At 33.9% G+C, this 16,404-nt stretch overlaps 1 protein-coding gene across 1 annotated transcript in view; it reads right to left on the bottom strand.

Annotated features, from left to right (window-relative positions):
• Positions 1-9,707: 9,707 nt before the first annotated feature.
• Positions 9,708-16,404, bottom strand: part of fam20ca (FAM20C golgi associated secretory pathway kinase a) — a 76,721-nt gene continuing 70,024 nt past the window's right edge. The window contains exons 8-10 of the mRNA XM_056454402.1: positions 15,421-15,502; positions 12,903-12,962; positions 9,708-10,207 (exon numbers count right to left, since the gene is read on the bottom strand). Coding sequence (XP_056310377.1) covers positions 9,958-10,207; positions 12,903-12,962; positions 15,421-15,502 — 392 coding nt within the window. The 3' untranslated portion in view covers positions 9,708-9,957. The remainder of the gene's footprint in view (positions 10,208-12,902; positions 12,963-15,420; positions 15,503-16,404) is intronic.

Below are 16,404 nucleotides of genomic sequence, written 5' to 3'. Positions count from 1 at the left end.
CTTTAGTGTTCAACAGAATAAAAAGATATTTTGAGGTAAGATGAAAACCGGTAACCATTGGACTTCATGGTAATAAAAACAAATGGAAGTCAATGGTTACAGGTTTCTGACATTCTTCAAAATATCTTCTTCTGTGCTGAACAGAAGACAGAGACTCATAAAAGTTTTAAGCTTTTTACAAAACTTTTAAAAGAGAATAATTTCAGATATAATCAAAAGTGTGAAGATCACTTTATTTATTTATTTATTTATTTATTTATTTATTTTTGAGTGCTTAAAGGGATAGTTCACCCAAAACTTTAAATTGGGTCATTATTTACTCATCCTTTACTTATTCCAAACCTTTATGAGTTTCGTTTTTCTGTTGAACACTAACGAAGATGTTTTGAAGAATGCTTAAAACCGGTAACCACTGGCTTCCATGGTATTTGTTTTTCCTACTATGGGAGTCAATGGTTACAGGGTTTCATTCATCAAAATATCTTCTTTTGTGTTTGGAAGAATTGAAGGTTTTGAGTTTTTTCTTCTGTTGAACACAAAAGAAGATATTTTGAATAATGTTGGAAACCGGTAACCATTGACTTCCAGAGTAATAAAAACAAATGGAAGTCAATGGTTACAGGTTCCCGACATTCTTCAAAATATCTTCTTTTGTGCTCAACAGAAGAAAGAAACTTATAAAAGTTTTAAGCTTTTTAAAAAACTTTTAAAAGATAGAATATTTCAGATATAATCAAACATGTGATGATCACTTTATTTATTTATTTATTTATTTATTTATTTATTTTTGTGTGCTTAAAGGGATAGTTCACCCAAAACTAAAATTAGGTCATTATTTACTCATCCTTTACTTATTCCAAACCTTTATGAGTTTCTTTCATCTGTTGAACACTAACGAAGATGTTTTGAAGAATGTTTAAAACCGGTAAACATTGACTTCCAAAAACAAATGGGAGTCAATGGTTACAGGTTTCTGACATACTTCAAAATATATTTTGAACTATTTGATTATTTGTGTTTTGACTGTAAACAAGCAAAATAATCAGCGTAACGAAATGTGAATTATTTAAACGAAAACATCCTGCATTTGCTCACAACATTGGCAGATTATTTTGCTTGTTTTAAGGAAAAACACACTTTATTTCTGAAAACAACACAATATTTTATTATTTTTGTCTAGAAAATGACAGGTATCTGTCTTTAAGAGTTTTTAGATATTTGGACTAGAAACGAGACAAAGAGGAAGTAAGAAAAGAGTTTTCTTTAACATCCAGCAGAACTTTCAGACCTTGTCAGTTTGAGTTTCTCTCAGATGTAACGGTGTGACTGTGAGTAAAAGCAGAAGACTGCTGGATAAAAAAGGCACTTTATATTGCCTTTTTGGTCAAAGTTTACACAATGCTAATATATGTGATATTTTACAGAGCAATAGAACAGTACTGTAAGTTTTGTTGGTCAGACTAATGGTGAAAAATATAAATAAATAATAAAAACAGGAAGAAAATTGTCATATTATAAATTCAAATTATATGTAAAACATAACTCTTACTGAACATTTTTGTGTGTTTTCTGTTTATTTGCGGTTGTGAACTGCATTATGTGATGTCAATCTCTGCTCTGTCCACTTCTGATGTTGAAAATTCAACTCTACAGTTTAACAAAGTGACGTTTATTGACATTTCAGTCATCTTAAATATAATATCTAGTGAAATAAGTGTGTAAAATAGCAGAAAATGTGCTGGAGTTTATTACAAGGTGTGTGTAGCGTAATATACAACACCAACACAGACAATACAGCACTGCAAACCAACCCAGGCTCATTATGGATACATACCCCCGTATACATTTCTGGAGAGCGCCAAATACGTCCCAGGAGGTTCTTTTTTTGCAGTTTTTGTTTTCGTGAATCCACCAGAGGCCGCTGTGTACGCTTTTTCAGATCTTAAATTTCTCTCTCTAGTGCCATTTATGCCTGCTGTTCTCATGTTAATCCACCAGAGGCCGCTGTCAACTGACTGATTGACCAACCGATTGACCGCTACCGCTACAGGACAAACCGGTAACAGCTGAAAAGCCGTCCACATGGAGGTAAGCGGTCAGCGGTTTAAAAACAGAAGCCATCAGCAGTGTCATACCACCCTGTAGCATTCGTTTTAAACACAGAATGCAGCCATACGTACCTCTGGGTATATAATTCGTGCTCTGTAGAAATGTATACAGGGGTACATATCCACAACGAGCCTGTGTTGTTTTAAACTATTACAAATGTTCATAAAAGTCACTTTTTACAACTTTTCAAGATTAAAAGTTGCTGGAAGAAAGATTAAGATCCCATAATGTGATTCAAAAGCAGAAATAAATAAAAACATAAATCCCAAAATCCTGAAAACTGCTCATTTAGCGATATGTTTTATAGTGTATACATAAAAAGCATTGATTTGATGTTGTCCAAACCACTCATCTGTGAGCTAATCAGGGACTGTATTCACAAAACATCCTGTAACACTTTTATTTTTGATTGTTATTTGATTTTAATTAAAGGAAAACAAGAAAATACTGTATTCCACAAAACATTTCTCAAGCGTGACGCTCTTGTTTTTCTCCTCAAGACCCAAAATATACAGAATGTGATGTGACTTTTTAGTGAAATTCAGTAACAACACCACAGATGACTTAAATAGGGAGATTGTTTTTAATTGCACGGCAAAAAAAGCTTTCCTTACTTTAAGTTTTTGTCTTGTTTCTACTCCAAACATCTAAAAATACTTAAATCAAGAAGCATTTTCTAGACAAGCATTAAATATTGTGTTGTTTTCAGGATTAATGAGTTAAAACTAAGTGAGGTTTTCCTTAAAACAAGCTAAATAATCGGACAATGGTGTAAGAAGAATACTCTAGTTGTTCCTTTTGACATAAGATTATTTCTCTTCCCCCATTGGCAGATTATTTCGCTTGCTTTAAGTAAAACCTCACCTAAATTTGACTCATTATATCTGAAAACAACACAATATTCTTCAACACAAAATGCTTCTTGATTTCAGATATAGCAGATATTTGCACTAGAAACAAGACACAAACTTTAAGTAAGAACAGCATTTAGCATTTGAAATACAATAACAAGCTTGTTTTCAATTGGATAACTCCAACAAGTTCACCAAAATAGGAAAACAGCCCTATAAAGGTTGCGTTGACCCTAGAAAGAGAGCAAAACAGACTCTTAAAAATAACTATTAAAAACAAAACAAACAAATAAAATGCTGAGCTCCAGACATTAAAAATAGTCCGTCCTATTATGGCAATCTGCAAGCCTTTAGTGAGTCTTTGACCAAAAATAATCAGGTAAAATATTTAACACTTTATTTTAAGAGTCCATTTGAGTATTAGTAAACTGTCTGCTTAATATCTGATGATGTTTCTCCTTCAACAGACATTTAACTGACTACAAGAAACAGTGGCAACATTCACATTTAGGAGATATAAACCTGATATAAAGCTTGCAGTTTGCCACATTAAATGCATCAACAATTATTTTTTCGTCTCCTCAAACTTCAGTTTCTAATCAGATGTTCTGACCAATCAAATGCTCTCTAAGGTATGACATGCCCCACCCCTTCTTCTCATTGGCTGATCATTTGATGAGCTCAAACACTCTCACCGGTGAGAAAAACAACATGCCATTGGCTGATTTTTAAAAAGGGGAGGAGCTACTGTATGTCCCGCCCTCTTTGAGTTGAGATTATGTCAGACACTGAATAATAAATGCACATCTTTAAGAGGGAGCAGGTGTATCCAGCATGGGGTCTGATATGAGAAACACAGCCAATCAGTGTGATTCTTTATGGAGAGGTTTAAACGCCTGCTTCAACACTGAATACATGTAAATGAAGCACACTAGATTTCCCTAAATTAAACAACAAACCTGGCGAATCTGACACCCTGACAGAAGGCTTGATGTGCAATTCAAATGAAGTTTTAGACAGAAATATATTTCAAAAATGCTTTTCTTACTTATTTCAAGTCCAAATATCTCAAAAGTCTTAAATTAAGAAGCATTTTCTAAACCTGTATGAACTATAGTCTAATTTTGAGTCCAAATTAAGCCAGTGTTTCCTTAAAATAAGCCAAATAATCTAGTTTTTGCTTTGAAATAACATTATTTTCACTTACACCATTGGAAGCATGAAATAGCATGTTGCTGCCATGTTTCTAGCAAGCTAATCATGCATGCTAGCATGAGTTATCATGTTGTTAACATGTTTCTAGCATAAATTAGCATGTTGTTAGTATGATTCTAACATGAATTAGCATGTTGCTACCATGTAATGTTATGTAATGGATTAGCACTATTCTGTCATATTTATAGCATGAATTAGCATGTTGTTAGCATGATTTGAACATGAATTAGCATGGCTCTAGCATGAATTAGCATGTTGCTACCATGTTTCTGACATGAATTAGAATGTTGTCAGCATGTTTCTATCATGTATTTGCACGTTGCTACCATGTTTCTAGCATGAGTTATCATGTTGTGAACATGTTTCTAGCATCAATTAGCATGTTGTTAGTATGATTCGATCATGAATTAGCATGTTGCTACCATGTTTCTGACATGAATTAGAATGTTGTCAGCATGTTTCTATCATGTATTTGCACGTTGCTACCATGTTTTTAGCATGAGTTATCATGTTGTTAACATGTTTCTAGCATCAAGTAGCATGTTGTTAGTATAATTCGAACAAAAATTATCATGTTGTTAGCATGATTTGAACATGAATTAGCATGTTTCTAGCATGTTTCTATCATGAATTTGCATGTTGCTACCATGTTTCTAGCATGAGTTACAATGTTTTTAGCATGTTTCTAACATGAATAAACATGTTGTTAGCATGATTCTAACATGAATTAGCATGTCGTTAGCATGCTTCTAGTTTCTAGCATGAATTAGCATGTTGCTAACAAGTTTCTAACATGAATTAACATGTTGTTACCATGTTTCTAGCATGAATCAGCATGTTAGCATGATTGCAATATGAATTATCATGTTGTTAGCATGTTTCCAATTTGTTTCTAACATGTATTTGCATGTTGTTACCATGTTTCTATCATGAATTAGCATGTTGCTACCATGTTTCTAGCATGAATTAAAGTGTTGTTACCATGTTTCTAGCATGAATTAGAGTGTTGCTACCATGTTTGTGGCATGAATTAGCATGTTGCTAGCATGTTTCTAACATGAATCAGCTTATCGTTAGCATGTTTCTAACATAAATTAGCATGTTGTCAATATGATTCTAACATGGATTACCATGTTTTTAGCATGATTCTAACATGAATTAGCTTGTAAGTAGCACGATTTTAGCATGTTGCTATCATGATTTCACCAATAATCAGCATGTTTCTAGCATGAATTAACATGCTGTTAGCATAAATTAGCATGTTGCTAGCATATTTCTAGCAAGATTAGCATGTCAGAAGTATTAGCATGTGTTAGAACAGCTAGTCACAGTCTATGGGAGAGTTGCTAGGGTGTTGTAAGTGATTGTTAGGGTGTGGCTAGTAAGTTTAAAGGTCATCAGTGATTGGCTGCTGGCTAGACTGAGTTAAAGGAGGCCAGACTCTAGTCTGTAGGACAGTCTGCTGCAGTTAGGACAGTTGTGAGGTTACAAAGTCTGATCCAATGTAAGTGAATGACAGTCTTTTACAATGGAAGTCTGTGCTAGGGAGTGGCTTAGGAATTTTAAAGGTCATCAGTGATTGGCTGCTGGCTAGACTGAGTTAAATGAGGCCATTCTTAGCAAAACAAGTCAATATATATAGCTTGTCTAGAAAATGCTTCTTGATTTAAGAGTTTTTAGATATTTGTACTAGAAACAAGACACAAACGCAACGTAAAAAAACGTGTGTGCGTGTGTGTGTGTGTGTGTGTGTGTATGTCTTTAAATACCGCACCGCAGTACTCTCATTAAAGCTTGTTTATGTGCCCTGAATGAGCACAGCTAATAACAGTAGCGTAACTGAACATATAGCTCTGAGTAACCACAGTCACGTCTGTTAAAGGCCAGATCCTATAGCAAGAGAACAACATCAGTTTCATGTGTTCACCACGTCTAACACCGTGTCCTATAACAACACGCGACACCACAGAAACATCTCAGTATATACACAGCTGATGCCTTTTCTCTTTGCCATGATGACAGCACATAATATTAGACTAGATATTCTTCAAGACACTAGTATTCAGCTTAAAGTGACATTTAAAGGCTTCACTAGGGTAATTAGGGTAAAGTTAGGGTAATTAGGCAAGTCATTGTATAACAGTGGTTTGTTCTGGAGACAATCCAACACTAATATTGCTGAAGGGGGCTAATAATATTGAGCTTAAAATGGCTTTAAAACTATTAAAAACTGCTTTTATTCTAGCTGAAATAAAACAAATAAAACTTTCTCCAGAAGAACAAATATTAGAGGAAATACTGTGAGAAATTCCTGAATCTGTTCAACATCATTTGGGGAATATCTGAATAAAGGAAATTCACAGTAGTGCGAATAATTCTGAATTCAGCTGTATATGTTAGCCATTCATTTGAATATCAGCCACTGCACTCCCAGTGAAATGGTAAGGGTTATAATCGAATTAATACACATTAACATCGTTAAAATACAAACACTGTGCAAAATATCCCTAAATGAGCAGTTTTCAGTATTTTGATTTATGTTTTTATTGATTTATGTTTATTTTAATTGTATTATGGGATTTTGATCTTTCTTTTAACATTGAAAAGTTTGTAAAGGTGACTTTTATTGTCATGTGTAATAGTCTGCAGTGCTATATCATCTGTGTTGGTGTTGTATATTACGCTACACACACCTTGTAATAAACTGCAGCACATTTTCTGCTATTTTACACACTTATTTCACTAGATATTATATTTTAAATGACTAAAATGTCAGTAAAAGTCACTCTGTTAAACTGTAGAGTTGAATTTTCAATATTAAAAGTGGACAGAGCAGAGATCGACATCCCATAATGCAGTTCACCACTGCAAAACACACAAAATACAGCAACTGTTCATTACAGATGTGTTTTACAGCGTATGCTGAGTGACTGATGTTGTTGTTTTGTCCGACTTTTAATCATCAATTGTTTTCTAGTTTTAATAAGCTTTTCTAGATCTGAGGTGAACTGTCTGCTGCTGCTGTTTAGTAGTACTGCAATAAATGTGATGTGAAATGGTGTTTAAACTCACATTGGGAGCATTTAACACTGAATAAAGCCCATAATCAGTACCTGAGGGTGATCATTGTCATAGTAGTTTATACTGCTGTTTTTCTCTGATGTTGCACATCGCTGACTTGAGATGGTTATGACAAAAACTCAGTTCATCATTCATTCATTTTCCTTCGGCTGAGTCCCTTATTTATCAGGGATCACCACAGCGGAATGAACCACCAACTATTCCAGCATATGTTTTACACAGTGGATTTCCTTCCAGCTGCAACCTAGTACTGGGAAACACCCATACACACTCATTCACACACACACACGCATACACTACGGCCAATTTAGTTGATCAATTCTCCTTTAGCGCATGTGTTTGGACTGTGTGGGAAACCGGAGCACCTGAAGGAAACCCACACTAACAAGAGGAGAACATACAAACTCTACACAGAAACGCAGACTGATCCAACTGGGATTCGATCCAGTGACCATCTTGCTGTGAGGCCACAGTGCTAACCACTGAGCCACCGTGCTGCCATCATTTAACTTGTATTGTCGCGTGTAGTTAGGACACGGTGTTAAAATGAGGGAACAACATGGAGTTTTACAGATGAAATAAAATAAGAGTAATTTGCGAGTCACAATGATGACACTCTCATAATAAATATATGTTCTCGTGACAATGAGTTAACATCCCATAATAAGGAGAAACGCTCTGATATTGTCGACTTGATTTCTGTAAATAATATTTTCTCACAATAACATTACAAACTTTGGTCCCTCTTTAAAGTTCTTACTTAGATTTTGTGTCTTGTTTCTAGTCCAAACATCTAAAAACTCTTAAATTAAGAAGCATTTTCTGGACAAGCACAAAATATTGTCTTGTTTTCAGAAATAATGAGTCAAAATTAAGTGAGTTTTTCCATAAAACAAGCTAAATAATCTCGTTTTCACGTGGAAATTTAGTTATTTTGATTATTTTACTCCACTTGCAGATTATTTTGCTTGTTTTAAACACAAACTCACTTCATTTGACTCATTATTTCTGAGATTAAGACAATAATTTTTGCTTGTCTAGCTTAATATTTGGAGTAGAAACAAGACAAGAAGCATTACAGAGTCATACACTCACCATAATGTAATAAATAATGTCGAACAAATCAGGATGCGACAGAAGAGTGTGTACTGCAGCTCAAACACAGGTCTTGGCCATCCAGAAAGGAAATAATCAAATCCCAGCGTTCCTCTGATAGTCTCTGTACATCCCGATCTTCACACGGAGGCATTGGTGGCTAATCCAGGAATTCACTGAATTCAGGTGTGACTCAAGCACAAGCCTCGACAGGGCTCATGCACTGCAAAAACACTTTTATTATGTTGTTTTTTTCATTGGTTTCTAATCCAAACATCTAAAATGTCTGAAATCAAGAAGCATTTTCAAGACAAGTAAGGAATATTGTCTTGTTTTCAGACATAATAAATCAAAATTAGGAGAGTTTTTCTTTAAAACAAGCGAAATAATCTGCTAATCTGGTAAGCAAATAAACATATATTCGCTTTGGCGTTATATTATTCTGCTTACTCCATTGGCAGATTATTTAGCTTGTTTTAACTCACTTAATTTTGACTCCATTTCTGATATTTTCACTAATGCTTCTAGATTTATGAATATTTAGATATTTGGACTAGAAACATAATATGGAGTCAGATCAGTGTCAAAAATAACACATTTACAAAATAAAAGTCACATGCGCAGCACAGTTCACATTTACAAACTCCACTTCGTAAATTCAAAATAAAATTAGCGATTTTACAAATAAAAAGCGTACATAATTGCCCAAATTAATTGCATTTGCATATTTATGAGCTGTATTTTGAATTCACCAATTGTATATGCATATTCATGAATTGCATTTCGAATTTACAAATTGCAAATGCGCATTTTATGAATTGTGTTTTTTAATTTACAAAATGGATTTTTGCATGGAATTTTATGTTTAAATTTACGAATTAAATTTGAATATTCATGAATTGCATTTTTGGATCTGCGTATTTATGAATTGTATTTTAAAATTTACAAGTTATGCTTTTGCATATTTATGAATTGCACTTTTATATTCAACTATTTTAATTTGCTTATTCATGAATTGTGTTTTGAATTCTATGAACTGAATTTGCTTATTCATGAGTTGCGTTTTGAAATTACGAATTGCAGTTGCGTATTTTATGAGTTGTATTTTTAAATTCACAAATTGGATTTTTGCATATTTATGAATTGCGTTTTGTAATTAACTTTTGTATTTGCATATTTACGAATTGCGATTTGAATTTAAAATTTGCATTTGCATATTTATGAATTTCATTTTGAATTCACTAATTTAATTTGCATATTCATGAATTGTGATTTGAATTTAACTATTGCATTTGCTTATTTACAAACTGCAATTTGAATTCACCAATCGCATTTGCATATTCATGAATTGCATTTTCCATTTAACTTTGGCATTTGCATATTCACGAATTGTGATCTGAATTCACCAATTGCATTTGCATATTCATGAATTGAGTTTTCAATTCACCAATTGCTTTTGCGTATTTATGAATGGCATTTTGTGCACGTGAACTTTGCTATGCGTGCATTTTTGAGACTGATCTGACTCCATAGACACCACAAAACCAAAACTCTACATAATAAAAGCGTGCTGTTGTTTTTTTGCAGCTTGTTTTCGCAGGCCTCACTACCTGCCTCCGTGTACTGAGGGCTGTCCGTCCAGGTCGTTTTCCACCACTGCTGAAAATCCGTCTTTCTCCATGCAGTCGGACAGCACCTTCAGCACCAGCCGCAGCCGGCGGTCCAGCGCCTCCAGGTGGGGTTTTATGAGGACGGGCACCAGCCGGTCCTGCAGGAGCGATTCCTCCATTAGAGAACTCAGCTTGTACTCCTCTTTAGCCAACAGCTGCAGACGCAGGTACGTCGACCTCTTCACTCTGAGAAAGAGATATAATTACACTAAATTTTACTCTATTTTACTATATCTCTAACAAATACAGAAAAATTTTGGCATGTGCTGGGAGAGAGAGAGATCCAGTCTGATATCAACAACAGGGATCCCATTTAAAATAGAGTGACCTTAAATACTATGTACTTCAAATCAAATCATTCATTCATTAAAGGGCGTAGTCCCTTTATTAATCAGGGGTCCCCACAGTGGAATGAACCGCCAACTTATCCAGCATATGTTTTACGCAGCGGCTGCCCTTCCAGCTGCAACCCATCACTGGGAAACCTCCATACACACTCATTTAAACACATACATTACGGCCAATTCTGCATGTCTTTGGACTGACCCAGCAGAGGCTCGAACCTGCGACCTTTCTTGCTGTGAGGCGATTGTGCTACCCACTGCGCCACCGTGACGCAATCTAATTGAATTATTCAATGAATCAATTTAATTTTATTTATAAAGCGCAATAAAAACAACAGGAGTTGACCACCGTGCTGTACAAAATGTCTGCTAAATACAACATAATAATAATAAAGTAGATATAGATGACCACGGTGCACTTAAAAAAAGACTAAGAAGGTAGAAAACCACTGGTTAATAACAATTTTGTGTAATTTATTGACATTTAAACCTTGTGCACTGTTCAAATGTACTACCCTTCTGTTATGTTCAGGATGAAATCATCCACTGAATTAAACTGCTGTAAAAATGCATCAGATCAATATTTTTTTCAATTTATTTTTGCATAAATCTGTTAATCAACCTCAGCCTTGATCAAAACTACTAAATTGTTTAGAAAATGACAGGATTTTAACTCTTTAATTGCCAAATTCACAAATGATGTCACTGATTTGGTGAAAAAAACATACAAAATGACAAATTTTCAATATGAAAAGTAATTGTGGACTGAATTTTCCTTCCCTTAATCACAGCCTTGACCATGTGAAAAAATAGTACCATAATTGGCTTTGGTGCGTTGTTAAATTTTCGTTTTTCGTTTTTTCTAATTTTCTGTTGGCAGCTGTTTTTGCCCCATTGACTTCCATTATAACCATGCTTGATGGTGCATAAATACACAGTCTTTGTTTTTGTTTACTCCATGTAGTTCTGAGAGCTGAGATGCATGTTTGTTTTTTCTCAGGCACATCAAGAAAAGTGTGTAAAGGTCACTCTCTTACATATACACACACTTTAATTTGCCGTTATACTCCATATACAATCCAGAAACTAAGCTTTTTTTTCCACAGGCCTATCTAAAGGGTTAATGATGTCAACTGATACGTCATTTTGTGTTGTTTTTTCACCAAATCAGTGACCTCATTTATTAATTTGGCAATTAAGGAGTTAAAATCCTGTATTGTTAATAAACAATTTAGTAGTTTAGATCAGGACTGAGGTTGATTAACAGATTTCTGATATTTAAATATTAATCTGAAGCATTTTAATTCAGTGGATGTTTTCATCCGGAACATACCAAAAGGGTAGTAAATTTGCCCAGAGTGTATCGTCGAGTTCTTTAAAAATTCAAAGCATTTTCTCAAAATATGCTAGCTGAAACACTGAACAAGCTGTGGCCAAATTAAGACTCAAAATCACCCCAGAGTGGATGAAAACATCCCCAACAGCACATAAGGGTTATAATCCTTAGAAAAGGGTGTTTTAAAAAATATTTGTGTACTGCTGCACATCCCTGTGAGTGTAATAAGCAATGTGTATGCTCGTTTTGGACCTGCACGGGTGCATAACACTAACATCATTTATCAATTTGGCAATTAAAGAGTTAAAATCCTGTAATGTTAATAAACAATTTAGTAGTATTGATCAGGACTGAGGCTGATTAACAGATTTAAGCAAAAATAAAATAAAAATAAAAATAAATAAAAAAATATTAATCTGATGCATTTTTACAGCAGTTTAAATCAGTGGATGATTTCCTCCTCAACATAACGAAAGGGTAGTACATTTGAACAGTGTGTATTGCTGAGGTTTTTTTTTTTGATTCAAAGCATTTTCTCAAAATATGTGTCAAAATACGATTTGCCAACAAAAATCATTCAGCTAGCTGAAAAAACTGTGGCCAAATTAAGACTTAAAATCACCCCAGAGTGGATGAAAATGACCCAACAGCACATAAGGGTTATACACCTTAGAAAAAAGGTGTGTTTAAAAATATTTGTGTACTGCTGCACATCCCTGTGAGTGTAATAAGCAATGTGTATGCACGTTTTAGACCTGCATAGGTGCATAACACTAACACACTTTTTAAATAACAAATATAAACCCTGTGCTATTTACTTTAGAGCAGCTTTAGTTGGTCAATGGTGAAGTCTATTGCAGTTCCTCAAAATAGCAACAACAATAATAAATGTAGCTACATGCTTATAGTGATATAATGTTAGCGCATCTGAATAGTCTGTAGCCTAACCAGCATATATAAAAGTATGCACAATGATATTCAGCCAGTGCCTTTGCAGCCTTTCCTATGGATTATTCCAGCAAGAAAGCATCATGCATGGGAAATAAATGTAAATGTGCAATAAAGGCAGGCGGATGTGTGTTTGTGGCAGGGCTATACTGAATTACTGCACTGCGGTTTCTCTCTCTCTCTCCTGTTTCAGTCTGAAAGCTATTGCTTTGATTCAGGAGATGTTTCAAAGAGGAAAATAAAACAATCTTACCTGCAGCACTGAGTCAACGGGACCAGGATGGACATTTCATCGTGCGAATGCTTTCCGAAGCTGAAAAAACAACAAGTTGACTGCTTTATATTGGTTTAAATAACACTGATTGCATTGAATGTACACCTAAATGTACTGAATGTGAACAATTAAAGGGACAATTCAGCCAAACATTGAAATGACCACATTATTTAATCTCCCTCATGTGGTTTTAAATCTGTTTGAGAGTTCTTTCTACTGTTGAACACAAAAAGAAGATATTTTGAAGAATGCTGGTTGCTGGCACCCATCGACTTCCATGGTAGGAAAACAAATGTGCAATAATACAACCAGCATTCTTCAAAATATCTTTTCATTGTGTGTTCAACAGAAGAAAGAAACTCAAATAGGTTTTAAAAAGTAAAGGGTGAGTGAATAATAATAGAAATTTCATCTTTATACGGTCTTTGCTTAAGTCTCTGCTTTAAAAATAAATAAATAAATAAATAAATAAATAAATAAATAAATAAATAAATAAATAAATAAAACAAACACATACTTTTATTTATAAATAATTAATTGTATAAATAAACTAATAAATAAATAAATAATTAAATAGATAAATTTATAAACAAACAAACAAATAAATAAATAATTTTACAAACAAACCAACAAACTCTTGCATCATGCATAATGTTATAATTTAATAAAATAAATATACAATAAATAATTTTAAATATAAATAATTGACTATATAAATAAACTAATAAATAATTAATTAATTATCTTTAAAAACAAACAAACAAACAAATAAATAATTTTACAAACAAACAAACAAACAAACAAACAAACAAACAAACAAACAAACAAACAAACAAACAAACTCTTGCATCATGCATAATATCATAATTTAATAAAATAAAAATACAATAAATAATTTTAAATATAAATAATTAATTATATAAATAAACTAATAAATAAATAATTAATTAATTATCTTTAAAAACAAACAAACAAAGAAACAAACAAATAATTTTACAAACAAACAAACAAACAAACAAACAAACAAACAAACAAACAAACAAACAAACTCTTGCATCATGCATAGTATTATAATTTAATAAAATAAATATACAATAAATAATTTTAAATATAAATAATTAACTATATAAATAAACTAATAAATAATTAATTAATTATCTTTAAAAACAAACAAACAAACAAATAAATAATTTTACAAACAAACAAACAAACTCTAGCATCATGCATAATATTATAATTTAATAAAATAAATAAATAAACAATAAATAATTTTAAATGTAAATAATTAATTATATAAATAAACAAATTAATAATTAATTAATTAATTAATTATCTTTAAAAACAAACAAACAAACAAATAAATAATTCTACAAACAAACAAACTCTTGCATCATGCATAATATTATAATTTAATAAAATAAATAAATAAACAAACAAACAAACAAATAATTTTATATATCAATAATAATTATATAAATGAACTAACTAATAATTAATTAATTAAATAATAAACTAACTAGTAATTAATTAAATAGAGACTCGAAACAGCGACCTTCTTGCTGTGAGGCTCCATCTTGTGTCTGAATAATGCGCAGGTTAGTGTATACTCCATCAGCTGTTTCTGTCAGCTTTGTGTTTTTGACTGTTTGGCGCCATCTAGTGTCTGAATAATGTGCAGGTTAGTGTATACTCCATCAGCTGTTTCTGTCAGCTTTGTGTTTTAGACTGTTTGTCTCCATCTAGTGTCTGAATAATGCGCAGGTTAGTGTATACTCCATCAGCTGTTTCTGTCAGCTTTGTGTTTTAGTCTGTTTGTCTCCATCTAGTGTCTGAATAATGCGCAGGTTAGTGTATACTCCATCAGCTGTTTTCATTCTGTCAGCTTTGTGTTTAATTAAAGATTTATTAAGTTATTATGTTTCAGAACAATGTTTAGTGTCTAATTGTTATGTTTTGTGTCAAGTATCCGTGTAATAAGCGTGATTAAGTACATCCAGGATGGTTGTTTTTCACAGAATAAACTCTTCAGTCTTATTTAACAGCTGCTGATAAACCTGTCGTGCTTTTAACTCCTCAATCTACTTTATTCCTAACATAAAGAGTGGCCTTTTTAATCCCCTCATGATTACCTCTGTAATATATTCATCAGTAAAAAAAAGCCATAAGAAATTTAGTTTAACACAAAAATCCCCCAATCAGAAAATAAGAATGTAAGTGTTCGATTAATCTGGCACTGAGAGAGCTACGGCTCTACACACTGGCCTACTTCAGCAGCAAATGTAGAGAATGATAAAGCTGCGGCTTCAGTCCAGCTGAATGTCAGTTTAATCAAACTGCTTTATCACACACACACATTCCAGCCGGAGACGTGGCGGCGTATAAATCTGACCTTACACATCTACATATTCGGGCCTCTTCAGAGAGAAACACTCTGTTCACATGGTTTCAGTGTAAAAGGAAGAGCTCTGAGGTGTGAAGGACGGAGAGGACAGCTTACCCTCTGCCGTTGTCCAAATGAATGATGAAAGTGTCATTTCCAAACTTCTCGAAAGTTTCGTAATGATGGCGGTCCATGTTACCTGTTCAGTGCAAAAACGGAGAGAGAGAGAGAGTAAGAGTAAAATACAGGACAATTGATGGAACTTGGTGGATTGACAAAAGATTGCTGATCATTTTTGTTTTCTTGGAGTCGGCATGAACAGAAGTTAAGATGTCCTTTCTGAACTTTCTTAGCTGATAGCCCCGCCCTGAAGGACTAATAGCTCGCCCCTAAACAACGGCTTGCTTAAGCCTAAATCACCAATAGCTCCACCCCCAAAGGACTCATAGCCCCACCCTACAACACTGATAGGTCCACCTTAAAATACTGATAGTATTCACACCTTCAAAAACTGATAGCTCTGCCCTATATGACTGATATCCCCTCTCTAATGACTAGCAGCTCCGCCCTAAATGACTGACATCTCCGCCATAAAGAACTGAGAGCCCCTCTTTAAATGACTAATAGACCTGCCTAAATGACAGATTGCTCCGCCCTAAATAACTCATAGCCCCACCCTAAATGACTGATAGCTCCACCCTAAAGAACTCATAACCACACCTTAAAAAACAGTAACTAAGAGCTCTGTCCTAAAAAACTGATAGCTCCGCCCTAAATGACTGATAGCCCTGCCCCAAATGACTGATAGCTCCACCCTAAATGACTGATAGCCATGCCCCAAATGACTGATAGCTCCACCCTAAATGACTGATAGCTCTGCCCTAAATAACTGAAAGCCCTAAATGACTGATAGCTCCACCCTAAATGACTGATAGCCCCACCCTATATTACTGATAGCTAATATAGGGCCGCCTTAAATGACTGATAGCCCCGCCCTAAATGACTGATATCTCCGCCCAAAATGACTGATACCTCCACACTAAAGGACTGATAGCCCCACCCTAAATGCCTGACAGTTCCGCCCTAGAGGATTGATAGCCC

The sequence above is a fragment of the Danio aesculapii genome, chromosome 3 (assembly GCF_903798145.1).
Source record: "Danio aesculapii chromosome 3, fDanAes4.1, whole genome shotgun sequence".
NCBI lineage: Eukaryota > Metazoa > Chordata > Actinopteri > Cypriniformes > Danionidae > Danio > Danio aesculapii.
This window is presented reverse-complemented; position numbering and strand designations above follow the sequence as displayed.